Source organism: Gambusia affinis, linkage group LG18, assembly GCF_019740435.1.
Source record: "Gambusia affinis linkage group LG18, SWU_Gaff_1.0, whole genome shotgun sequence".
Lineage (NCBI taxonomy): Eukaryota > Metazoa > Chordata > Actinopteri > Cyprinodontiformes > Poeciliidae > Gambusia > Gambusia affinis.
This window is the reverse complement of record NC_057885.1, coordinates 6,855,585-6,883,498: the sequence shown is the minus strand read 5'-3', so window position 1 is coordinate 6,883,498 and position 27,914 is coordinate 6,855,585. Positions and strand designations below refer to the sequence as shown.

At 40.0% G+C, this 27,914-nt stretch overlaps 2 protein-coding genes across 2 annotated transcripts; both read right to left on the bottom strand.

The window, feature by feature from the left end:
* Positions 1-538: 538 nt before the first annotated feature.
* On the bottom strand, positions 539-19,191 carry LOC122819847 (obscurin-like). Its single transcript, XM_044096848.1, has 26 exons — positions 19,117-19,191; positions 17,936-17,971; positions 16,828-17,130; positions 15,871-16,143; positions 14,938-15,237; positions 13,863-14,138; positions 13,176-13,472; positions 12,504-12,776; positions 11,868-12,170; positions 11,108-11,383; positions 10,497-10,799; positions 9,947-10,222; positions 9,312-9,611; positions 8,704-8,979; positions 7,660-7,962; positions 7,001-7,276; positions 5,924-6,226; positions 5,282-5,545; positions 4,696-4,998; positions 4,057-4,332; positions 3,070-3,312; positions 2,855-2,968; positions 2,058-2,108; positions 1,911-1,973; positions 1,763-1,813; positions 539-1,367 (listed from the first exon to the last, which is right to left on the bottom strand). The coding sequence occupies exons 1-26, from the start codon at positions 19,151-19,153 to the stop codon at positions 1,300-1,302; spliced, it is 5,844 nt and encodes a 1,947-aa protein (XP_043952783.1). The 5' UTR covers positions 19,154-19,191; the 3' UTR covers positions 539-1,299.
* Positions 19,192-22,693: 3,502 nt separating this feature from the next.
* Positions 22,694-26,894, bottom strand: LOC122819888 (low affinity immunoglobulin gamma Fc region receptor II-like). The gene is made up of 7 exons (XM_044096930.1): positions 26,603-26,894; positions 25,199-25,474; positions 24,330-24,572; positions 24,115-24,228; positions 23,656-23,724; positions 22,863-22,913; positions 22,694-22,779 (listed from the first exon to the last, which is right to left on the bottom strand). The coding sequence occupies exons 2-7, from the start codon at positions 25,305-25,307 to the stop codon at positions 22,721-22,723; spliced, it is 645 nt and encodes a 214-aa protein (XP_043952865.1). The 5' UTR covers positions 25,308-25,474; positions 26,603-26,894; the 3' UTR covers positions 22,694-22,720.
* Positions 26,895-27,914: the final 1,020 nt, after the last annotated feature.

The following is a 27,914-nucleotide window of genomic DNA, read 5'->3' as shown; positions in this document are numbered from 1 at the left end:
CAAGGTCAAGCTCAACTCGTCTTAGTTAGTGCACACATGCATTTCACAGATTCAAGTTTTTATTGCAGATGTCAAAATCACCACAAACTCAAATTTTTATCAGATATAAAAAATTATTTCCACTTAACATTATTTGATTAGCAAGTCAGAGGCAAGAAACAACAAATAATTATTTGATACAACTTAAATGTTCAGTAATCATCACAATACACAAACTCCCTTCCACTCAATATCTAATAACACATCTGGTCAACAGGTAAACATAATAGATTGGTTTTAAAATCTGCATTGTGAAACATTCATCTCATCAAGCTTTAGCCTTTCCAATTTAAAGGCTGAGCCATCATGGACGGCGATGGCTCGGTCGTCCATGGCAACACAGACCGAGGCCGTCGCTCCACACTACTCAGCAGGAAGTTCAGAAACCCACTAACTCGTGAGACGTCAGCAGGTGGTCGTGGAAAAACCCAACGCTCGACATTTTTTTACACTCATGCTTGTGCAACAAACCCGTCGTCACTTGAGCTGCATCTGCTTGTTGCTCCAGTCAGTAAATATTCCTTCCACATGTAATGACAGAATGACGTTGTTCTTCAAAGTCATTGTTAAAGTCCCACTGTTGCTGCTCTTTTTATGTTAGGCACTTATACAGTCTGGGACTTCCTCTGTTTATCATGGTTCTGATTTAGTCAGACACCTGTGTGACCATAGCAACCCCTCACCCTTTCACTATGCAGTTACGTAAACAAACTAGGCATCACATCACCGTGCTTTATTCAGATCCCTCCATTGTGAGAGCGGGGGCCACCGCAGGGGTTGGCGGAGCATATGCTGCCCCTTAGAAGATGCCACCCTGGGCGGTTGCCCCTGTCGCCCATTTCAGAAACCTCCACTGGCCCCTGTTGGGACATACGTTTGTTTTTGTTGCCCTGTGTTCGCTTAAAACTAAACAGCCAGAATGTAAACCTCAATCTCTCCCTTTGTAAAATAACATTCCTAATCTGTAAATCTGTTCCTTTTTTACTTCGGGTTTAGTTTTTAAAAAAAATTTTTATGCATTTTATAGTCCAACGTTGACAAATGCCCCTATTTCTGATTTCGTCTTGAAATAAGGTACATTTGACCTCACCCTGTACTTTCGTCTTTGTTATTTCGTTTCACGTTGGAATGTTTCTCGAACCAATCTTGAATTAAACATTTCAATATCCGGATCATGACTCGCTTAAGCACATATGAAAATATATATCTAAAGCTGTCTTTTGGAACAAACCCCTCCAACATTCAGTCCAAACAGCATCATCAATGTCCAGAGGTCGATCTCACTTCAGAATAAACGGCTGTGTTGCTTGCAGCTGGACTGGACCTTCCTGTAAATGCAGAGAGGAATCAGGTGAGAGAGTTACATGGACTAGGACAAATGTGAAATAGACCTGAACCATGAAGATAATACTGTATTTGAACCTGAAGTACTCAACAAATGTTAAATTTAACATTCCCAGCGTCAACAAGTGTATGGGTTGTGTCAAATGTTCTGGATGTTTTGAGTCCATAAAGGCTTGTTGGATTCTGATTGGTTAAAACTGATGAACATGACCGTTTCCAAACAGAAACATCTTAAAACTCAGACTAAATGAAAGATGTTGAATCCGAGTGACTGAACCTGTAGTCCAAACCCACAACTATTGAAAACCCAGAACATGAATAAGTTCTGACAATCTCCAACCAAATGATGTCCAGTGGTTTCTCTTTCTGCTGACCGTACCTGCAGCTCCTGCTCTCAAGTCACAGTTGTCATCTCGTTCCGGATAGCGCCCTGACGTGAGGAAAACAAACACAAAAACAAGTTAGGCTTTTTGAAAATGAAACTTTCAGAACATATTATTTAACCCCACAACGTTGGAGGAACTCACTCAAGTTTCCAGTGTTTTTAAATTTAAGGAGAGAGTAGGAGTTGCTTTGACCTTTCTTTGGATCTGTAACAAATGAACGCATGACTTCAGTCATCTGGATGTCATTCTTTTCCTGGGTATCTCAGAGTTTCAGCAGGTTCACTTTACCGTTTGCAGGCTCTTTAGTGGGTCTCACTAAGTCATAGAAGTAGGAAGTGCCTAATAAAATACAACGCAAAATGATTTCCTTTCACAATTGCATCATGACGTATTAATTTTATTTGAGTTTTGCTTATTATAGAGCAGAATTTATCAATTGAAAACTAAACAAAAAAAGTTTTTTGTTTATATTTGTAGATTAGCTACAAATAACAATAATAAAAAAAATCATTTAGTTGTGTCTCTTTCATTTTGTAGCTGTCACAAAAAAAAAGCAAAATACAATTTATTTAAAAAAATAACAGTAAGTGTTTCAAAGTTGACTTTATTAATTCCATAATATTCTAATGATACCTTCACGTAATCACGCTAAGTCTGTATTCAGGCCTGACACATTCGGCCGGGTTCAAATGGACCAGAGTTCGTTTCATTTCATTTCGTGCTTCCAAGTGAATTCTGTCACGGTTCGCTTCGGGTGTGAACGCAGACCGGCCTCGATCCGGACCCTGGATCGTCAACCGGCCTCGTTTACAAATTAATACTCCGCTTGCTTAAAAAAGCCCAATTTGAATGCAAACCACACCGAATGAAAAATAAATGAATAAATAATATAAAGTCCGCTTTTGGTCCGGATCAAAGGACTTTGCTGGTATGAAAACGCCCTTAGATTACTTGTATTTATAGCAAAATGACTACATGTTCAAAGTGTTTCTCTTCCGTTTATCTCTACCATGACGTTGCTGGCAACTGAATATGACTTATGAAACATTAGCTACTGGTTCTTGATAAGAAAATGAAAGTCTGACCTTTGAGCCTTATGAAGCGAATCAGAAGCAGCAGGAGAACAATGAAGACGATTACGCAGACCGTTCCGACGGCCCACATCACAGAAAACGAAGAGCTGCTCTTCTTTAAAACAGCTGCAAAACAAAACAAAAAAAAGTATAAAAAATTTCTCTAGAGATAAATAACACAGTCGCCTCATTTGTTAAATCACAGGCAGTGCTTTAACTCTGCTCACCTTCAATGGCCACCCAGCTCTGAGGTGAAACGTCTCCTGAATGTTCACACTTGTAGAAACCTTCATCTGACTGAGACACTGCAGAGATCTTCAGCTCTCCTCTGCTGTCATTTTGTCTCAGCTCGTTGTTGTGGTAGAAAATCACATTGGAAAGTTGGTTTTGTTCTCTGGTTATGCAGCTCAGAGTGACAGAAGCTCCTTCAGTCACAGGATGGACGGGGCTCACCAGGAGAAGATCTTCATCTGTAAACCAGAAGATATTAAAGTCCAATCAGAAATCAGCAGCTGGAGACATTTAGAGGAAGTTATGAAGGACAAACTCAACATAGATATTTTTTGACAAATATATACCAACTTTTCACAATGTTTAAACAACACAGTAACATTTGATGTTCGGTTTTTAACAGAGAATGTCCATCAGAAAGTTACTGAAAGGTATGAAGCCGTTTCCTATTGATGGTGAGGAGAACCAGGCGGCTGACCAGGATTTAACGTGTCAATATGACAGATGACAGAGAACGAAGGAAGCTTTGGAAGTTTTCATGACGACGAATTTTAATCAAAAGATAAATATGCAGGACCTTTATAAAGTATTCACCCACTTGTTTTACCCTTTTAGTTTAATCAAGATGTAAAAAAAGATGAAAACGTGGCGGTCACTTTTCAGACAACCTAATTTAAATTAATTCTCTACACCACAGAAGAAGAAAATGTTTGTTATCCAAGTCGACAAACATTGGATTTTTGACTAAATTTGTACAGCAGATCCTGAGGAGGAGCAGCTCGCCTGATGCGTTTAAGGCACTTTTTAAAGTAGGAAATTAAAGTGAAACCTTAATAAGACTAATAGGGAACTTGTTTGTGGAATAAAAATTTGATCATAGATAAAATTTAACATGATTAAGACATTTTACACTTTTTCTTTTCAATTTTTTGCAGAGATGATAAAGCTGCTGAACTGAATGAAAAACCACAGAGAGGCTGTACCTTGCACAGTGAGGTTGACGGCGTTGCTGAGCTCTCCTGATTCAGACTCGCACCAGAACGCTGCTTTATAGAACTGTTGGCTGCTGAAGGTGCACGAGGATCCATTCATTGACCCCCAGGTGGAGCACGAGTCTGAGTGCAGTGAGGAGCTTAACTCTCTCATCATCATCACTCTCCACTCGGCAGAGTTTCCTCCACAGTTCAGAGTCACAGACTCATTGGTGAAGTGCTGCGCTCTGTCAGGACTCACTGAGAGAGACGCTGCTGGACTGGAGACTAAATAAAACAACATGAACAGAGGATTCAGTGTGAGTAGAAAGGAAAAGGGAAGAAACAAGTCCTCGAATCAGAAACACAATTTCTGGCTTCAAGTTAAAACCTTTTATGGTGTCTAAGTAAAGAAAAAGAAAAAGGAAACATTTTCTGAACTAAAATCTTTAAACAAACATTGATAATTTGACATGGAGGAAAAAAAACAAATGATTACAAATCCTCCTCTCCTCTTTAAAAATACTTTCCGTTCCTCTCCAACGATAAAGTCAAATCTCCACAACCTCTGTGCAGTAAAAACCACAAGCAGGGAGGTCAGGTTGCTACATCACAAAAACCCGTTAACCGCAAGAAGAGAGGCGCACTGACCTGGAGAACAGACGAACTTCGGCTCACTGTGTCGAGAGAGAAACTCTGGGTTTCCATATCCCACCCTACACGCATATCCTACTGTGTGTCTCTGTCCATGAATGACGAGGGAGTCCTGCCCCGTCCCATTGACGCTGTCAGGCAGCAGCTCATATCTGTAGTCGTTTCTCGACAGATCAGGAACAGCTCGGTACCAGTAGTACCTCCATCCGTCAGACGGAGGATCGACCTCACAGCTCAGGTTCACTGAGGCTCCGTGACTCAGCCATGATGGAGACGCAGTCAGCTGAAGAATCGGCGCAACTGGACAGAAACAGTTTAGATTATTATTGTTTGTTTTTTTCTCATTGTAAATAGATGTAAAATGTAAGTAACAGTGTGTTGGCGATCATACAGCCAAGCTGTGCAACAACGTCAACTAAAAGAAATCGCTTCTGTCTTCGTTGGGACAAACCAACGACTCTGTGATGTCATCAAGTTGATTCCTTTGTTCTTCAAGCTGAAAGTTGATGAACTGAAATCGACAACATGGTACAAAAACAAAGAAAAGCAAAAGCCAAATGATAAAAACCATGAATGAACCTACGGTGTATGGTGATGTTGAGTGCGTTGCTGAACTCTCCGGATCCAGACTCACACCAGTACACTGCGTTGTGGAGCCAGCGGCTGCTGAAGGTGCACAGGGACCCGGTCATTACGCCCCAGACGGAGCAGTCCGAGTAGGACGATTCTGAGAACCTCCTCACTCTCCAGTCAGCAGAGTCTCCTGTGCAGGACAAGTGGACTTCGTCGAAAGTGAAAAGTTTTGCTCTGACCGGACTCACTGCAAGAGACGCTGCTGGGTGAGCGTCTGGAATACGAGAGACAAAATAAAGCAAGAGGAAATCAAAATGTTCATGTTCGGTGTTCTTTGACTTTCTGAAGGATTCTGTAGATGACTTTATGAATTTACACAGGTGCAGCGATGCATTTTCAATCCCGAGAAGCTAATAAATGAAGCTGATTGATTCGTTTAAATCCATCTTTAGACAAGAAATTCTATGAACTTCTCTGTTTCTGTTCCAATTAATCTTTTGTCTTCATGACTTATGCTTTGCATTTTTACCTTTAGCATAAATTAAACAACAGTTCAATTAAAATGACTGCGGTTTACGGACAGAAAAGATCGCAGGCATTAATTCGACAAAAGGAAATTGTAAATGTGTTTATCAAACAGAAACATACTGACCAGCTGACCAGACAAACTGTGGTTCACTGAAATTAGTGGAATACTCTACGTTTTCCCATCCGGCTATACACGCGTATCCGGCTGTGTGTTTCTGTTTGTGAATGACGAAGGAGTTGTCTATTGTCCCATCGACGCTGTCGGGCAGCAAGTCATATCTGAATTTAATCTGCGACAGATCAGGAACAGCTTTGTACCAGTAGAACCTCCTTCTTGTGGACTGAGGCTCCACCTCGCAGTGCAGCGTCACGGCGACGCCGGGACTCAGCCACGGCGGAGACACAGTCAGTCGGGGCTTTTGCACAACTGGACAGGAGAAATAGTTTAGTTTTTTGCTTTATTCCCCCCCCCCACACACGCACACACACACACACGTGGAAAGAGATGGGACATCCTCTGTTAGATACTTACTGGTATTTAAAAGACAACAACAAAACAAGTCAATTCAAAGAATGTTTAAAAAGAAAAGACGCCTTCCTCACTGCAAAAATCACAGAACCTTACCAAGTATTTTTTGTCTCGTTTCCAGTGCAAATATCTGACTTAAAAGTAACTTTTTAGCAAGATATAGGAGCTCATCTTAGGTAAATAATTCCTTAATACTAACGGAAAAGTACTTGTTCCTTTAACTTATAACATGGGACAGACGTCTTGTTAAAAGTGAAATAATCTGCCAATGGAACAAATACTTTTTCCTCAATAACCCAAACTGATACGTAGCTTAGTTCAAAACGTTGACTTGATTGAGCAAAACCAATGTGACTTTTGGATTCAGCGCATCAAAATAACCCTAAAAGAGTTGGAAAAACCCCAAACAATTGTTTTGGCTGTTGACCAGCGTTATCAATACTTTGGATCTAACCCCACCTCTGAAACGTGCCTCATACTGATTTCACACGTTTCAAAGCGTCGACGCAAAAGGAGACACTTATTCCTTCGTCACAATTCTCACCATCAACACCTCCACTTCTGACAAACTTGAAAATTGTAACCCGGAACAAAACTACACATACAATTAGCAGGGAAAACAATGACGTAGACATTGAAGATCAGAAGAAAGAGAAATGTAAATAAACCTACGGTGCATAGTGATGTTGACGGCGTTGCTGTACTCTCCTGCTCCAGACTCACACCAGTACAGAGCTACGTTGTACTGGAGATTGTTGAACGTACACGAGGATCCGGTCATTGTTCCCCAGCCGGAGCAGACCGATAAATCTGACTTGTAGTATGATTGTCTAAAGCGCCAAACTCTCCAGTCAGAAGAGCTTCCTGCACATTTCAGCTGGATGTCGTCGACGATGTAAAGTTTGTCTCTGGCGGGACTCACTGTGAGAGACGCTGCTGGGTGAGATTCTGGAATAAAACAAACGCAGAGACCAAGAGAAATCAAGAGGAAGTTCGATGAAAAATGATGCACATTCTGCGTTTAAACCACTTTTGAAATCCTAAGAATTAAAAAAAAAAAATGTAGCTAGTTAACTAGCTTGATGAATCCATGTTAAAGCAAGTGAATCATCTTCACTATTTCCTCACCCTGTCAAATCACTCTTTTGCTTTCATCAACTCTACTTTGACGTTTTTAGTCGTCACGTTTCCTTGTTTCATTTCTCTAGCTCAGACATAAAACTACACATTTTCACTCAAAACGAGTATTTGTTTTATCGACAGAAATGATCCCAGACATTAAGTTAACAAAGGGAGGCAAAAACCAATTCATAAAATGGAATCACACTGACCTGCAGTCCAGACAAACCTTGGGTCACTGTACCCAGTGAAATACTCTGGGTTTTGTTTTCCAGCTCTACATGAAAATCCTGTGGTGTGTTTCTGTCCATGGACGATGTAGACGTTCTCTACAGTCCCTACGGTAACGCCAGGCAGTGGCTCATGTGTGTAGTTGTTCTGTGATAGATCAGGAACAGCTTTGTACCAGTAGAACCTCCATTCCGCAGACGGAGGTTCGACCTGACATCTTAGAGTCACCGAGGCTCCGGGACTCGGCCACGATGGAAACACAAACAGTGTGGGCTTTGGAGAAACTGAAGAGAGAAATAGTTCATGTGAAAACATGTGACACCGTCTGTTAGATCTGAGTAACATCCACAAATTTTTATCAAAAGAATAAAAAATAAAAAAACGAAGGAATTTATTTGTTTTTAAATTCTCCAAGACTCGTAGATTGCAAGAATCTTAGCAACTAAGAGTTCTTAGATTTCCTCCATCCATCCATTTTCTAATATCCTTGTCCCTAGTGGGGTCAGGAGGGGTGGCCGAGGGTCCAGCTAACGTTCTGGACGGGATACACCCTGGACAGGTTGCCAGTCTGTTGCATGGCAACACAGAGACAGACAGGACACACAACCATGCCCTCACACATAGGGAGAATTTAGAAAGACCAATTAACCTGATAGTCATGTTTTTGGACCTTGGGAGGAAGCCGGAGAACCTGGAGAGAACCCACGCATGCACAGGGAGAACATGCAAACTCCATGCAGAAAGACCCCGGACCGGGAATCGAACCCAGGACCTTCTTTCTGCAAGGCAACAGCTCTACCGACTGCGCCACTGTGCAGCCGAGTTCTTCGGTTCATAGAACTGCAACATGGATGCCACTGCTTTAAAATAAAGGCATTACAAGTTGTGCAATGTTATCCATACGGGTTGCTAAGTACTCAAACTGTGAGCAGAACTCAGGACAAAAAGGTAAATTTCATAAACTGACACGGACGACAAATCTTCAGAGTCAGGAGGGGGAAAAAAAATAACGTAAATTAACCTACTGTTTACAGTGATGTTGACCGCGTTGCTGTACTCTCCGGATCCAGACTCACACCAGTAAACTGCTCTGTGGTACCGGGGGCTGATGAAGGTGCACGAGGATCCAGTCATTGTTCCCCAGCTGGAGCAGTTGGATGAGTCTGACTGGTCGTATGAATAGCTAAAGCGCCTCACTCTCCAGTCAGAAGAGCTTCCTGCACATTGCAGCTGGATGTTGTCGACGATGTAAAATTTGTCTCTGGTGGGACTCACTGTGAGAGACGCTGCTGAGCGAGACTCTGCAAGAGAAAGTCAACTGAGAATGATACACGTTCTGTGTTTACAAGTCATTTCTGAGGGTTTCTCTCTACAGATTTCAACACTGTATTTTCAATCCAGAGATTATCAATAAGCTAATTAATTAGCTTGATAAATCTATATTTAGGAAAGTAACCCTAATATCTTGACAATTTCTCCACCCTATCCAGTTTCTTCATACTTTGTGTTTTGATTTCTTTGATGTATGTTGGACGTCGTGAAACGGAGCAAAGAGCATTTTTCAGATGAAATTAGTATTTGTTTCAGTGACAGAAACGATCGCTGATAAAGCAGCTCTCTCAAACACACTGACCTGCTGACCAGACGATCTTTGGCTCACTGTAATCGGTGAAGATCTCTGGGTTTCCGATTCCAGCTCTGCATGCGTATCCCGCTGTGTGTTCCTGACCGTGAACGACAAAGGAGTCCTGCACCGTCCCTTTAGTGCTACCGGGCAGCAGATCATATGTGTAGCCTTTAGATAGATCTGGAACAGCTTTGTACCAGTAGAACCTCCATTCTGCTGATGGAGGTTCAACCTCACAGCTCAGAGTCACTGAGGCTCCAGGTCTCCGCCAAGATGGAGACACAGTCAGCTGGGGCCTTGGTGCAGCTGGAGAAAAAGAAATTGTTTAGTTTGTTTAATAGGAAAGACACGTGACATCCTCTGCGAGATCTGAGCTGCATTATAAGCATTTAAAAGACAATAACGGGTCCAAGTAACAGAAATGTCATCTGCAGAGGTCATCAGGCGAGAGGCATCTCCAGGCCATCGCTGGGCATCACAGAGACAGACGGGACCAACAATCGTTCAGGGGTTTTATCTGAATTACTTAAGTCTGGCGAAAAAAGGAGACGAGGCGATGGCGCTACGTCAAGCCTGGCTTCGACTCTCACGCTACGTTTCTGACTCGCCCTCGGGAAATAAAAGCAAGCAAGAAAACCTACGTTTTAAAGTGATGTTGACCGCATTGCTGAACTCTCCCGATCCGGACTCGCACCAGTACACCGATTCGTCGTTCTCGGGACTTATGAAGGTGCACGAGGAGCCAGTCATCTTCCCCCAGACGGTGCAGTTGGACGACTCCGACTGGTAGTACGATTGTCTAAACCTGTTCACTCTCCAGTCAGCCGAGCCTCCCGTGCACATCAGTTGGATTTTCTCCTTGACGAAAAGTTTCTTTCTCTTGGGACTGACGGTGAGAGACGCTTGCGGATTGGAAGCTGGAAAACAAGAAACAGAGACGAAAAAAGAAGTCACGAGAAAGCTTGAGACAAAAGTTCAGATTTTTTATTTTATTGTAAAATTAGAGGTGCACCACTGTATTCAGAGAGAATTAAAAACAATGAGGCTAATTAATTAGTTTGATGAATCAATCTGAAAACAAGGAACAGTCTTTTGATTCTATCCGGAACTGTTTTAATGACGAGAACTATCACAGACTTCAGGTTAGGAAAGACAATAATAAAGAAGTTTGTTCTACAGAATCACACTGACCTGTAGACCAGACAATCTTTGGTTCACTGTAGTCGGTGAAAAGCTCTGGGTTTCCTTTCCCACCTCTGCAGGCGTATCCTGCTGTGTGTTTCTGCCCATAGACGATGTAGGCGTTCTCTACAGTCCCCGTGGTGACGTCAGGCAGTGGATCATATTTGTAGCTACTCTCTGATAGATGAGGAACAGTTTTGTACCAGTAGAACCTCCATCCCACAGAGGAAGGTTTAACCTCACAGGTTAGAGTCACAGAGACTCCAGGACTCAGCCACGGTGGAGACGCGGTCAGAAGGGGCTGTGGTGCAGCTGGAGAGAGGAAATCATTTTGCTTTTTCACAGTCGGGACGTGTGAAATTCTCTGTTAGATCTGAGTAATGCTACCAGCACCTCAAAATTGTACGGCAAAATTTAAACCCAAATAAAACAAGCAGAAGACTCAACTTTCTTCAAACTGAAGCGTAGATACAACTTCTTTAAAATAAAGGCATTAAAAGCTGTGCGATATTCTCAAAATGACTTCCATGAACTTTAAGCAGAACTCAGGACGAAAGCTGAAAATCGTTAACGAACAACACAAACAACAGAGAAGAAAACAAACATGTAAATAAACCTACGTTCTACAGTGATGTTGACCGCGTTGCTGAACTCTCCTGCTCCGGACTCGCACCAGTACACTGCTTTACGGTAGAAGGGATTGCTAAAGGTGCACAAGGGTCCGTTCATTGTTCCCCAGCTGGAGCAGTCCGATAAATCTGACTTGTAGTATGATTGTCTAAAGCGCCTCACTCTCCAGTCAGCAGAGTTTCCTGCACATTTCAGCTGGATGTCGTCGACGATGTAAAGTTTTTCTCTGGCGGGACTCACTGTGAGAGACGCTGCTGGGTGAGATTCTGGAATAAAACAAACGCAGAGACCAAGAGAAATCAAGAGGAAGTTCGATGAAAAATTATGCATCTTTGCCGTTTGAAATGTTTTTTATTTTTCCTTCAGGGCCTTGTTTTCAGAAACCGGGATAAGTGACAGTAACTGTATGGCTCGTTCATTTCATGATGTGTTCCTTGTTGCTCTCAGGTAAAAATAAAGCAGATTTTGATTTTTTTGTTCAGACTAATAAAATGATCCTCCTTTGATTTGGATCCTCTCAACAATATAACTAATTGTCTACTAAACCACACTCACACATTGACTTTGTCCCTCCCACGCTACATCGACCATAGAAACAGTATCGCTTTGTGTATTTAATTTTTGCTGTTCTGGGACCGTAAACCCAGAGTATCACACAGCTGGGTAGGTTTATTCAGAGTAAGTTCCTTCTACTCAGAGTTTCCTAACACAGCTTCCCAAATTGAGTTTATTGAGTAGAAGCACACAGACCTGCAGACCAGACAAACTTTGGTTCACTGTACTCGGTGAAAAACTGTCCTTTTTCTCTCCCAGCCCTGCACGCGTACACAGCCGTGTGCGTCTCTCCGTGGACGACGTGGGACCCCTGCACCGTCCCGCCGACGGTGTCAGACAGCAGCTCGTATCTGTACTTGTTCTCCGCTAGATCGGGGACGGCTTTGTTCCAGTAGAACCTCCATTTTGTAGACGCGGGTTTGATATCGCAGCGCAGCGTCACCGAGCCTCCAGGACTCAGCCACGATGTGGACACAGTCAGGACCGGCTTCGGTGTAGCTGGACAGAGGAATAGTTTAGTTTCTTTGTTTTTCCTCTCCCCCCCACATACAGTAAAGACATGTGGCATTCTCTGCTAGATTTCAGTAACATCTAGAAGACAATACCATCCCCAAAACAAAAACAATCAATAGAAACATTTTAAAATGAAACAACTCGAAACATAAGTGCCACTCCTTTAAAAAGCTGCGCAATGTTTCCAAACTAACTGATATGAAATTCTTTCACTTTGAATATAGACAACTATCAGTAATCCACCTGGACAACAACAACGGTCTAAAATTTGAAAGGAGAAAAAAATAATAATAAAAAAAGACATATAAGTGAACTTACCTTGTATTGTGATGTTGACTGCATTGCTTAACACTCCTGACGCAGACTCACACCAGTACACTCCTTTGTGGTACTGGGGACTGTTGAAGATGCACGAGGAGTCAGTCATCATCCCCCAGACGGAGCAGTCCGATACGTCGGACTGGTAGTACGGCCTGAACCGCCTCACTCTCCAGTCACCAGAGCTCCCCGTGCACGTCAGCTGGAGTTCGTCGACAGTGTACAGGGTGTCTCTGGCAGGACTCACTGTGAGAGCTGCTGCTGGGTGAGACTCTGGAGAGCAAAGAGGCAAAATGAACCGACCGGAAACGGGACGCGATTTGCATTTTGTGTCATTGTGGAGGATTTCTCCTTCTGGACAGTCACAGATTTCCAGCCGGTCCACCTTAAGAAGTGGATGACAATAACTAATTACTTTGATGAATCTGTTTTTTTTCTTTTGTTTTTAGACAGGTGATCCTAACATCTTCAATTTCTCCAATTTGTCAAGTCTTTTGTTTTTACCAATCAAACTTTGAATTTATTTTTTAATCTTGATGGTTTGTTTGATTTTTTTGTTGTTTCTTTTCACAACTTTTATCATAAGTTAAGCAGCATTTCCGGTTAAAACGAGACAGACATGACGTTGTCAAAGGGAATCATCAATACGTTCATTCAACAGAATGAACCGACCTGCAGACCAGACGATCTTCGACTCGCTGTAATTGGTGAAAAACTCTGGGAATCCCCATCCAGCTCTACATGCGTATCCTGACGTGTGTTTCTGATCACGGACGACGTAGTGCTGCAGCGTCTCGTGGGCTTTCTCAGGCAGCGGGTAATACTTGTAGGTGTTGGGCTGTTCAGGAACAGCTTTGTACCAGTAGAGCCTCCATCCTGGCGACGAAGGCTTAACCTCACAGCTCAGAATCACCGAGGCTCCAGGACTCGCCCATTGCGTAGAGGCAGTCAGGACGGCCTTCGGTGTGGCTGGAGAGGAGAAATGGTTGACTCTGTTTCATAATTTGTTTCATAGTTTGTTTCGTCTGAGCTGACCGGAATAATAATAGAAAAAATAAATAAGACTAGAATTGAAACATGGTTGTTATTTAGTTTCTTTTTTCCCCGAACAGAAACACTAAAAGTGGCGACGGCATGGAAATCAAACCGGACCAATTTCAGTCACTAGATGAGCAAAGCTGCTAGACGCAAAGCCCAACAAAAGTATGTTCGTATTGTGCGATTTTCAAAATGTTCAGAATCATGTACCAATTTCTTTCCGCTTCACGGCTGTATATCACTTTGTGTGGGTCTCGCCCATAAAATTCCAGTGAAACATTTGCGTCCGTGGCTTTAAGGTGTTTTTTTTTTTTTTTTTACCGTGTACGGTGACGTTGAGCGCGTTGCTCAGCTGCCCCGATCCGGACTCGCACCAGTACACGGCAGTCTGCTCCCAGCGACTGCGGAAGGTGCACGAGGACTCGGACATGGTCCCCCAGCTGACGCAGTCGGAAACGTCCGAGTTGTAGGGCGACTGTCTGAACCTCCTCACTCTCCAGGTGCCGGGGCTCCCGCTGCACTTCAGCTGGATTTCATCGCCCGTGAAAAGCTTGTCCCTGGGGGGCCTCACCGTGAGAGAAGCCGCCGGGTGAGATTCTGGGATACGGGAAACGCAGAGAAGAGACTGGAAATCAAGAAGGTGATCAGACGGCAGCCATGTTTTTTTTAAATTGTTTTTTCCTCTCAGGTGCAACAATATATTGTCAACCCTGATAATTTAACCTAATAAACCCTTTCATGCATGAATTATGATCCTTAGGTCACAATTTTTTTTTTTTTGATTTTCTTAAGGCATAAAAAAAAGGTGGGATTTTTTTTTTTTTTTTAGGTGTTCAGTTGTAATTTTCTCCAAATACAAAGTTGTTATTTGGAAAATGCATCAGTAGTATTGTTCTTTAAGAGTTACTTGATGCCACATTAAATGTTTTTTTTAACCTGCAAGGAGGGACTAGATATTAAAGCGCGTTTTTTTTTTGTTTTTTTTTGGGGTTTTTTGGTCTGTCTGCCATATTGGATTTACCAAAACTGTTCTTGCTCTTTGGGTGGATGGCCAGTAGTTGATAGTGTATTGTATGACGCACTAGTGTCCACTTCAGTGGTCAGTTTGCATGTATAACATAAGAATAAACAAGAAAATGGCTTTTAAGAGAGCTCTCCTCTGCTGTGACCTCAACGCATGAAAGGATTAATTGGTTTGATAAATTTATCTTATAAGACGTAACTATTAGCTTCACCGTTTCTACATTCTATCCAATCTGTCCTTTGTTTATATCAATTATACTTTGTATTCTTTTCCAGTCCAAATACTTTTTGTGTCTTTTGCCTTACCGCTATCACAAAATGAACAGTTTGTTTTCATGAAAGAAATGATCACAGACATTAGCGTCACGCTGACCTGCAGACCAGCTCAGCGTGATTTTACTGTAGTCAGTGAAGATCTCCGGGTTTCCTCTTCCGGCTCTGCATGCGTATCCTGCTGTGTGCTTCTGTCCCTGAGTGACGTACGAGTTCTTCGTAGTCCCTTTATTAGCACCGCGCAGTGGGTCGTATCTGTAGCTGTACTTGGACTGGTCGGGAACGGCTCTGTACCAGTAGAACCTCCACAAGGTCGACGGAGGTTCCACCTGACAGGTCAGAGTTACCGAGGCTTTGGGACTCAGCCATGATGGAGACACAGTGAGGACCGCCCTTGGTGCTGTTGGATAGAAATAGTTTAGTTTTTTTTTCTCCTAATAAAGACATGAGACGTCCTTTGTTAGATCTGAGTAACAATGTGTGCATTTCAAAGACCTGACAAAATTGGCGTCAATCAACTCGGCAGCTTTTGTGCTGGTTTGTGGAGCAGAAATATTTGTTGGTGGTGCTTTGGCTTTCAAGATTCTAATGAAAGTTATAAAGGTTATTTGCTGGTTGACTTTTCCATTTTCATTAATTAATTAATTGGGTTAATCATTAACTTGTATTAATATCTAATGTAACACAAAGATTTTTGCAGATTTTGTTTGATTTGAACAAGGTGGAGGTGTGTGTGTTTGTGGGGGGGGAGCGCTGGTTGACCTTTCATGACCTCTGGAAATATTTCTTAATATCTTCAAAATGACAGCGGCACAAACAACATTTTTTTGCTGCACAAACGTTTGACACCAATTTTGCCTGATTTGAAGAAGTTGGGGAGGGAAACCTCAGTCGGGCGTTTAGTTGTGTTTTGCTATCAAAAACGGGCAACTATGAACGTCTTCAACTTACAAAAAAAAAAAAAACTGAATTAAGGACAAAAACTAAAACCTCATTAATTTGACATGGTGAACATAAAGGTTCGTAAACCCACGGTGTATGGTGACGTTGACCGCGTTGCTGAACTCTCCGGTTCCAGACTCACACCAGTACACGGCCTTCTGGTACCAGCGACTGCTGAAGTTGCACGTGGATCCAGTCATTTTCCCCCAGGCGGAGCAGTCCGATACGTCCGACGGGTAGTACTGTCTGTACCGCCTCACTTTCCAGAGTGTAGACTTTCCGCTACAGGTCAGCTGGATTTCATCGACGGTGTAGTGCTTCGTTCTCATCGGACTCAGAGCGAGAGACGCTGCCGGGTGAGAAACTGAACACAAGGACAAAGACACCAAATGAACCCTGGTAAGTCCTGAGCAGAGATCCAGTCAAGTTTGCAGCACCGTAATCCCGCCAGACTTTGCGCTACCTGAAAGTATCGGGTTGTTACGGTAACTTATCTCCCGCCAAGGTGTGAAATTTACCTTTTAATAGACGGTAAAATGAAATAACTTCCAAGACATTGAAAATTTCGATTGTTGTGGATAAATGGGCAAATATATTATTTACTCACAGGACTTTTAAAGAACCGCGTCCCATTAAAATAAGCAAAAAATATCCAGGCGGAGATTTTTTAAATTTAGGACATAAAGGGTTTTATATCAACATTTGATGTTGTTTCGGAGGATTTCTCCTTCTGTGGCACACTTCCCAGATTTCAACAGTTGCAGTGCTGTGTCATCACTAGTAAGTCAAGCTGATAAGTCCAGTTTGGTAAAACTGTCACTACAGATGTAACTGGAATATCTTCCCAGTTTCTCCACCCCTTCCAATCTGTTTTTTGTTGTTGTTTTGTTTTATATACAAGTTATACTTTGCATCATTTTTGTCCATGTTTGTTACCTTCACCTCAAACGAAACGGCCCATTCCGTCGAAACATTTGTCTCCGTGGCAAAAATGATGACAGACATTAAAAGTTCACCAAGGAAACGGGGAATAAAAACACACACTGACCTCCTGACCAGACGAGCTTCGGTTCACTGTACTGAGTGAGAAGCTCCGGGCTTCCTCGTCCAGCTCTGCATGCGTATCCTGCTGTGTGTTCCTGACCATTAATTTGGTAGTAGTCGTTTTTGGTCCCTTCGCCGCTGCCGGGCACCAGCTCGTACCTGTACTTTTCCAGGGAGACGTCAGGAAGAGCTTTGTACCAGTAGAACGTCCATGCTGCTGAAGAAGGCTTGACCTCACAGCTCAGCGTCACCGAGGCTCCGGGACTCAGCCACAGTGTCGACACAGTCAGGACAGGCTTCGTTTTAGCTGGACAAGAGAAATAGTTTAGTTTTTTTTGTGTGTTTTTTCCCCCCCACAACTGTTAGATTTGAGTAACAATGTGAGTATTTAGAAGACAAAAACATTTACAAAATGAGGGGGAAAAAAGAAAAAAAGACGAGATTCAGCTTTCTTAGAAGTCATCTAGACCTTAAGGGGAAAAAGTGTTATCCAGTCAGTTTTGGGGAATGGTGGGGTTTCTAGTAAAGGCGGCAGCTCTACTGAAGGCGTGAGAATAGAGTCCTGCTCGTCTTCACCGCTCTCCGTCGGCGTTTTTACACACCCAGTACAGCTGATTTGTGACGATCCGAACAAACTTTGTGCTTCTCCTCAGAAAGGAATGCGGCTGCTGGGCCTTCTCAGCTGCGAGGTGTTTAATTTCTAGTTTCTGAGTGTTTCAGAGCATCAAACCAAGCTGAATATTAGTCAATGGCAACACAAGTGAACTTCTGACCCACATGTTTCTTTGTGAAAAAAGATGATTTCCCCCTAAACCGACTCTGGCTGGGCCACCCTCGGCAGCAACGACTGCTATCAGGCGTTTGCGATGACCTTCGGTGAGTCGTGTGCAGCGCCGTGGAGGAATTTTGGTCATTCGTCCAAACAGCTTCGGAGGGTTTTTTTTTCTGAGCATGAACCGCCTTTTATAAGGTCATGCCGCAGCATCTCAAGGGAATTCAGGTCGGGGGGCTTTTTGTCAGAAACGAACCAGCAAGTCCACCTCCGAAACGGGCGAGGCAAAACAAAATGAAGATGTTGGAGTAAAAAAAAGAAAAACAAAACGTTCCGTTACCTGTCGGGTTTCCACGGCAGAGGAGTACACCGAGAACTAAAGCAAAGATTGAAACTCTGTTAGATGTCAAGCAATTTAAAACAAAAAATTACTGCAGAAATACAGACATTTACTGATGATTAAAAAAAAATAAAAAATATGTCTGGAGTTACTGCTCAAATGCAATCTTTGTGTTTTAAAATGGATTTAAAATCCAGTAGTGTGGATCAAAGAGAGCGTTTAGTGAATCTGAGTCCTAACTACAGACAGCTGGTGGTCAATTAAACACACAAACCAAGTTATTTTATTACACTGCAGGATCTTTCTGTGTTAAGGCCCTGTTTGACCTCCGTATGACCTCTGGGTTTCATTATGCATGCTTACAGAATGGTTGGAAGTTCAAAAAGATGAGAGATCTGCAATTCTCAGCCTAAGTTTCCTTCTAAGATTATAAAAGGTATCTGAGCAGCCTTGTTTCAATGACGACAGTTCAGGCAACGAGGTTTTTTGTACCAGAGGGTCTTTTGAGGTGAGGAAACAGAAACCAGTTTGGAGGACGACGTGTCAGAGTCTCGAGTTCTAGAGGAAAACTCAGATTACAGCTCCTCTGATGAAAACGTCACAAATAATGTCCTCAGCGGGTTTTTATTTACTCATGTAGACTTGCAGCCAAGACAGCAGTAGAGTCAGATTTCAGAAGCCACAAGGCTGGTTATTTCTCACGCGCAGTTAACAATGTTTAGGTTTTTCCTACCTTCATATGTCGAGGAAAATCAAACCAAATTCAAGGACAAATATGAAGGTATTTTTGCTTTTACGTCTGAGGGAAAACTGGGTACTGTTGTTTTTGTTATAGATTTTAAAATAAATTTTAAAAAAATCCATTCTGTCCTCCTCAACATTGAATAATAATAATAATAATAATAATAATAATAATAATAATAATAATAATAACAATCAACTTTCTATACATGCAAAATAAGTCCGAAGACTAAAAGTTTGAACAGTTATGAAGGAATTCTTAGCCTATAATGAAGATAAATTCAAACTGTTCGCAAGAGTTAACAGTCTGCAGCAAACTAAACTTCAAATAAAAGATATTCTCTGATGGCCCCTGTGATTAAAGCACAAACCGTCTTTCCTTCGCACTTTAAATATGATCTTCCAAACAAGGTTTAAAGAGAAAAAGGGGGTTTACTCACGTACTACACCCGGCACACAGAGCAACGTGCGGCCCATGCTTACATCCAGACAGAAAGCCTTGCAGCGCCTCTGACTCCTGCAGATATATAGTCCTTTATCACAAGAGAAACGCTGAAACTGCACAACACACTGTAGCAAATTAAAAAAATAAATAAATAATAACTGTAACATTTACAGGAAATTACTGGCAGCAGGGTGGATGCAATCTTTACAGTAACCTGACTGTCATTTAATTACATTTTACACAGACAGGAGGAAGAGATACGGAGAGGAAAAGTCAGAGAGAGAGAGAGAGAGAGAGACAGTGTTGCTAATGTCTGTCCTTGTGTCTGAAAGACAAACAGGAGGACAGATTCAGTAACAGTTTGCCGTGTTTTCTTAAAATGTTGCTCTGGGTTGCTTTGTTTGCAGCACCATGTGGACCAAACAGCCAACGTGAAAATGACCATGCCACATGGAGCTTTAAATTGAATATACAAATGAAGGGTTTTGGTGAAATTGGAAATAATTCTGAATGTGGTCTGAATTTTCTCTCGGTCAGTTTTTTTTTATCAAAAGGAAAACTGGAAATAAATGTAGGAGATGCGTGAGATGGGGATGGGTTCGTGTTACTTTGTAGCCACGCTGATGTCACAAGGGACAATTGTTGACTTCGGTGCTGTTTTTATGTTTTTATAAATGATGACTCACTTCCCCATGTGCAAAGTTTTTTTTTTTTTTCTAAAAGTAGACATCTAGATGATGCCAGACATGGGAAATGTTGATTTGTTGCAAAAGCATGAAAAAAACTGCAGACACAAACACAATATAATCCTAGAACAAGAAGATGTGACAGAGGCAGCTTTTTTTTTTTTTCTTTTCCTGCTTTTGGTTTACAAGCAAACTGACGAGCCACAGTTCCTGAATCACCAGATCCAACAAACAAGAAATGTGCAGTTTAATTTAAAAGTGACTGGAAGAATGTTTCCTAAAAGGGAATTACCATCTGCTGCCAGCCTGTTAAGAAAAGCAAACAAGTCAGTCGAACCTGTTGGCCTTCAGTAATGATCATAATACCTTTCCATACACTCAAAAAATAACTTGTTTAATTAATTTACTATAGTCATATCAATAATTTCTGCAGAACTGTGTTATGTTCAGTGTGTAAATGGAACTTAACTTTATTTAATAATAAAAAATAAATAAAAATCAAAAATATTTTGCAGCTTCTACGAAACTGACTGAAATTAGTGTGGCAATCGCTGAATTTTTGCTTTGCTCAACTAATTTTTATTGCTACAGCTGCAGTAGTTTTACTTTGACTGAGTAAACAAAGACATCTCAACAGCAACCCCACAGTGTAGTTCAGTAAATTCAACTTAGACCACTTTCATTTGGCGGAACTGAAGAGCTGTCGTTGCTAAAGCAATTCAATGAAATGACTAACAACAAACATGAATCCTACCCACAATCCCTCAATGACGCCACATGACAAACAGAGATTTTCAAGGGATTGTCACAGAAATCTCTTACATGAAGAATGAAACTTTCACGTGGTTAAATTAGCTTAAACCATTTGGGCACGGTTCTAACCTGGTTCTATTAAAAGTGACTTATTTTTCGTGTACTTTCCCTGAGAAAGAATAGAACCTGATAAACAGTGGAGTTCTGAAAACTGATGAAATTCACACCTTTTTTTCCTGTCCTTCCTTTCTCAGTTCCCCGTGAAACAAAGAGACAAAGTTATCAGTAGCGCACAGAAACTATTGTTTTCATTCGTTGGTATTAAGCTCAAACTGTACAAACTTTCATAGGAATCTACATCATGACATAAACCTTGGATGCACTTTGTTTCAGCACTGAAGCAAAATGAAATGTTTGCAACATTTCAATGATCTTATGAGTTTTTATGAGACAGGACAACTTCTATTACTAAATGAATAACAACAGTGCAAGGTTTGCCTTGGTGACATACTTTGAATCTATTCTCATCTGGTTAAACTTTATTTCCTAAAAGCAAAATGCACGCTGTCATTGTTTTCCACAAAAAAAAAAAAAAAAGACTTTGCAGCACAATTATTCTTCCTAGAAGCACTGCACTCATGTATTGTGTTAGTAGGAGCTTCAAGGTTAGTTTGGCTCAGTTGTATGGAAAGCTCAAATGTATTTAATAAAGTCCAGGAAGTGCCAGGATTGTCTCCTTTCTTCTATTCATTTTGCGATCAGGAGTGAACCGAATCCTTTTTCATTTACAAGGCAAAAGGGTTAACTAAATGTGTGTTGGGTAATGAAACACTGAAATGTCTCCTTTCAAAGAAACCTAATTCAACTGAGATTCTATTAGCACTAAATCTCAACCTAAAGAATTTCTAAAACTGTCATAATGAAGTTGTCTTGTGGTTTTTCTCTGCCTGCTCTTTATTTTACGTCTCTTTGTGCAGAAGCTTCTTCCGTGAGTAGAGCGCACAGAGCTGCTGTAACACAGACAGCTACAGGAGACTCTTCCTCCCCACAGGAATCAGCAACATCTCCAAAGAAAATTGTATCACAGGTAATGTCAATATGCTAAACTGTGTATTTAAAAAGACGCTAAAAACACAAAGACAGTATTCAGTCAGCGTCTCTTTATTAGGGTTCTGAGACGAGGAATCGAGCGGACGGCCAAATCAAGGTTTTGTTTTTACTCTGTTTTTCCATTATTCTTATTATATGTTCTTCTCCCCTGAAACTCAAACTGCAGCCCGCCGCAACTTATTACAACACACCACTACTCGGATGCACACATTCAGGCATTTTCACCTGTAGGTGGCGCTATGGTAGAAAATACACACTTGTCCTTATAATGAGAAAATTAACAAAACTGATATGGGCAAAGTTCCAACAGAGCAATGTGTAAAAACGTTTTGGTGGATTATTATTATTTTTTTACCCCATGAAGAAGGCATTAATAAAAACAAATCTCGCCCCCTGAGATCAACTCTGACCCCAATAAAACTCGGCATAATATAAACTAAGAAGAAACAAAAAAAAAAAGTTAAAGTGGAGGATTTTTGATTTCTTTTCCCAATCACGACATAATTAAAAGCTAATTGGGCAACGCTATGGACGTATGTAGCTGCAAATTTCAATTGCCCATAATTTTGGAACCTGGTGGGTTGAGGGGGGGAACTAGAACTGCTTGCAGATCTAGTTTGACATTCTAGATTCTAGAATGTCTAGAGGCTCGTTTTTCAAACAATTCATGAATTATCAACAAGAGCAAAATGTTTATTTAACATGAATAGTAGCCATTCCTCAAAATTCTAGCTTCAAAAACTATTTTTAAAAAAAGTTATGCGGGATGTTTTGATAAAGCATTTTTATACATCATCTGTCCTGTGGTAATCTAAAAAATATGTAAAACAAAAATCTTTTTACATTTCATCTAAACCCAATCCTCTCTGAAGAAAACATTTTAAGGAGAAAATACATGAATGGACAGTTTTTCAAGACGCATCAAAGCTCCAAATTTCTCTGAATTTAACTTCAACACAATTATATAAAAAAAAACACGTCTGATTTATAGAAACTGTTCACACTGATCACTTCCAGATTTTGTCGATTCATTCCTCTTGACAAAAATCTTCAGGCCGAATCTGACCTGCCGCCCACGTTAGCATAATCCGATTGTTCTTGACCTGAAACTGTAATTTAGTCCTTCAGTTTATTTATTGTATAACTGCAAATCTTAACAGCATTTATATGATAATTAATTTTTCCACTGTACCATTTACGTAGTTTCCAGGCTGTCTGATTGTTTCGTAGACGCAAAGGTCTCCTACAAGTCAATGATAAACACAGGAAAGTTAAAAAGTCTCATCTTGTCAGTGATGCTGATGGAAAGTTAACATTAGAATCACTATTCACATTTTTACACATTTAACTTGAATTCATTTTATCCAAATTATTGTTTTAAATGAATGGATGTTACTTTAAAAATGCAAATTTTAACCATTTATATGAATCTGGTTAACTGAGGGGAAACTTGATTGCTGCTGTAAAAACCAAGCTGCACTGTGGCTCAACATGTTGATTGTAGTCAAAACAGCTAAAACTGAAATGTCTTTTAAGTTACATTGAAGTTACCCTAACCCTAACCCCTAACCCTTACCCTACCCTAACCCTACCCTAACCCCAACCCCCCGACTGAAAAATACCAGCTTCAATTATACTTACATAATTCACGTTAAATATGTTGAAAGCCAAAACAAAAAAAACATTTATTGTGTTTTTCTGTGGCTAAGACAAGCTACATAAGGCTAGACAGAGAGACATTTAAAGATAACATTCATATTATCTTTCATTTTAACTATTTCAATAGTTAAAATGAAAATATATTTTATCTTATTATTTTATTAAATACAGGATTGTTTTTGTTATATCATAAAACAAAACAAAAGTCAAAGCCAAGAGATTTTTTTTTTTTTTTTTTTGAGAATCAGACGTTATGGATAAAAATACATGAATATAACGTATGTTAAATATGTATGAAAGCATTGAGAGCAAAGTGGGACACTGACCCTGCAGCAGAGAGGAGTAAACTGGCTGCTGCTGATCATCCTGGTAGACAGTCTCCACTCTTCCAGAACCTTTTTCACAAAAGAGATATTTTTTTATTTTATGTCATGACCTTCCTAAATAAATATAACAATTCTGTTAAATGTGAAGCTTTAGCATTGATGAATGGGTTTAAATGTTGGGTTGGTAAATACAAACAGTGAGGAAATGTCTGAATAGTACAAGAGAATAAACTCTCTCAAAAAAAACAAAATACACATGAAAATTAAATGCATTGTAAAGATATTTTTTGTGATGATGAGAGCAAATGAAAAGTTTTACAGATGTGAGGAAGACAGAATCTGAAAAATGTATTTATAGAAACATAATGAGATGTTCAAAGGTTGTTTTTTCTGGTTTTCAACATGAGATTGATGTCAGCTTGACTCCCTCTATTCGTCGTTAGAAGATGAAAGTCTGACCTTTGAACCTTATGAAGCGAATCAGAAGCAGCAGGAGAACAACGAGGACGATTCCACAAACCGGTCCGACGGCCCACATGACAGGAAACGAAGAGCTGCTCTGTTCTGAAACAGCTGTTGTAAAATAAGAAAACAATGCATCTTCATGTTTATATGAGTCTAGGTTTTCACAATTATTCATCTCATCTTTAAAAGATTTACAATGTTTTACTCACATTTAACTGTCATCCAGCTCTGAGGTGAAACGTTTCCTGAATGTTCACACTTGTAGAAACCTTCATCTGACTGAGACACTGCAGAGATCTTCAGCTCTCCTCTGCTGTCATTTTGGATCAGTTTGTCATTGTGATAGAAAATCACATTAGAAAGTTTGTTTTCTCCTCTCGTTATGCAGCTAAGAGTGACAGAAGCTCCTTCAGTCACAGGATGGACGGGGCTCACCAGGAGAAGATCTTCATCTGAAAACCAGAAGATATTAAAGTCCAATCAGAAATCAGCTGCTGAAAACCTTAGAGGAAGTTATGGAGAATAAACTGAACATACATTTTGTTTGACATTTTATGTTTTTTCCCCCACAATGTTTAATGAATTTAAAACAGTATAGACCACACAGTTACTGACAACCTAGGAAACAACTTTTTGTTGATGTGAACTAACTTTAATTTAAAAGTACAGACTTGATTAAATTGTGTTGAAAGAGAAAAGAAATATTAAGATTTTTCCAGTAGAATAAAAGTTTTATCAAAAGATAAATAAATGTAACATTTTGAAAAACTTGATAAATTAAATGTATAAATGATCCCAAAAACTGTGGAAATTAAAGTCCATTAATGTTTTCAAAGTTGGAGTTTAATTTATTATCTGATTTTTAAAACTATTCTGAGTCTCTGAATTATTTATAATTATTCTAAACTTATATTTTCTTCTTCTGTGATCATCTGATTGAATTTAAATTAGGCTTTCTGAAAAGGTTCTCATTCACTTTGAAATTATTTGTATATTTATTTTTAGTTTTTGAAACATTGAGCAGTTAATTTTATGAGAAGCTGATACAATTAATAAAAGGCCAAATATTATAACATACATTGAAAAGTGATGTTGACTGCATTGCTGAACTCTCCTGATCCAGATTCACACCAGAGAACTGATTTATGGGGCCAATAACTGTTGAAGGTACATGAAGATCCAGTCATTGATCCCCAGAAGGAGCATTTGTTGATGTAGAACAGATAACCAGATTCTATAAACTTCTTCACTCTCCAATCAACAGATTTTCCTCCACAGTTCAGAGTCACAGACTCAGAGGTGAAGTGTTGCTCTCTGTCAGGACTCACTGAGAGAGACGCTGCTGGATGAGAATCTGAAAAACAACATGGAGAAAATAATCAACATAAACAACAGAACAGAAAAATATTTTTTTGTTCAGATTAAAAAATTTTTGTAACATTTTTGGATAATTTTTCTTATGAAAGGTGTAAAAACCTCTTTATCTCAAATAAATGTATCTGTGTGTTTAATATATTTGTTCCTCTCTTCTCTCCTCAGTGGTTTTTAACTGTCTTTGCTGTCCAGCTGTTTATTTAATCCTTTGAATAAAAGCCTTTAAACAAACATTGATAGTTGATCATGAATGAAAAATACAGCAACTGAATTATTTTTTACAATATTCCCATTGATTATCCCATCAATATATCTTCTCTTTCTGCACCCTTTACAAATGTTTCCTGCAGTTTTTATATTTTTCTAAGATAGAATCTGATTTGGACTCCTGATCAGACGTCCAGGAGGCGTCCTGACCTCTGACCCTGAGGGGTCAGGTTTTTCTCCCAGGACACATCGGAGGGTTTATGTTTCTCTGCTGGGGGAGGGAAGTCTGAGCCTCTCTGCTTTTGGATGGACGATACAGCTGAAAACTTAAGACAATTTAAAAGTTTCATATCAGTCAATATCAATAATTACTGCTTATTTTTCTTTGTTTTAATATTCTAAAGACTGGCAAGGTGACCTTTATTGTTTTATCCTTTATCACTGCTCTCCATATCTTTTATTTTTAATGTTTTTTATGAGGCATGTTACTCAACAGGTTGTTGCTAGGTAACCAGTGAGTTAGTTGATGCCACCCACCTAGCTTAGTTGACCATGAGAGGTTGAGCAGTAAAATCCTTTCCTCTGCCTACATCTCCCAGAATGCAGTGCGGCTCTGCATTGGACTTCAGTGAAATTATTTAATATTCTATCAGAAGTATTATTTATTGATATTGACTTCGTCTATTGCAATATATAGTGTTAATGATTTATTGTCCAGCTCTTATGGATGGAAATTAAATCTATTTTCACCATAAAGTTCTGTTTGCCAAACTAAATCTTTAATCATACAATCTAATTTTATAAACCTCTGTGCAGCAAAACCTCAAACATGTGATCAATGGGATGTCAGGTTGGTGAATAACAAGATTTAAGTTTAGTAGTAGAACAGAAACACACTGACCTTTAGACCAGATGAACTTTGGTTCACTATACAATGTAAAATATTCTGGGTTTTCTCTTCCAGCTCTACATGCAAATCCTGCTGTGTGTTTCTGTCCATGAATGATGAAGGAGTTATTTTCAGTCCCATTGATGCTACCAGGCAGTGAATCATATCTGTAGTTGTTCTGTGATGGATCAGGAACAACTTTATACCAGTAGAACCTCCATCCTGTAGACCAATGTTCAACCTCACAGCTCAAAGTCACTGAAGCTCCAGGATTCAACCATGATGGAGAAACAGTCAGGATGGACTCTGGAGCTGTTGGACAAAGAAACAGTTTATTGATTTATATTTCTTAGTAAAAACCTGTTAGAGTCACATTGTGAGCATTGAAAGACAGTGACATCTCCAAACAAGTAAAAGAAACATTTAAAAGGAACCAATCAGCTTTCTTAAAATTGAAACATATAAAGAAAAACAAAAACATTAAAAGTTGTGCAATGTTATCAAGCTGGTTATTATGTCTTTTAATAATAAAGATATATTATTGAAAGACATATATAAACAGAACTCACAGGTAAACATTATTTAAGATGGACAACATGGCATCAACCTTTAAAGTCAGAAGATAAAAACACGTAAATAAACTTACGGTTTATAATGATGTTGACAGCATTGCTGAACTCTCCTGATCCAGACTCACACCAGTAAACTGCTGTGTGGTACCGGAGACTGATGAAGGTACATGAGGATCCAGTCATTGTTCCCCAGGTGGAGCAGTTTGATAAATCTGGCTCATAGTTTGATTCTGTAAATCTCTTCACTCTCCAGTCAACAGAGTTTCCTTTGCAGTTCAGTTGGATTTTCTCATCAGTGAAAAGTTTCTTTCTGTCAGGACTCACTGTGAGAGACGCTGCTGGATGTGAATCTGGAGAAGAAGAAACAGATTTTAAAAAATCTAGAGGAAATCAACTTGAAATAAAACCTTTTCTATGTTTTTGAAGAATTTTTCCTCTTCACAAATTTCAACAAGTGCAGTACTGGATGATCAGTCCTGAACAATTGAACTAATAAATCTCTTTGTTTCATTATTTCTCCTCCATGTCCAGTCAGTCTTTAGTTTTATCAATTATACCTTTAAACATTTTTCAAGTACCAATATTTAAATTAATAACAGCTTTTTGCACAAATTGTGTTTGTGAATGAGAACAAGATTTTTCTCTAAGGCTGCAGCCAAACTCCAGACATTAATGATCAATTTCAATTTATTGTGAAATGGGATTTTTTTTTGCATGGTGATTCATATTTACAAATCAAAATCAATCAAATT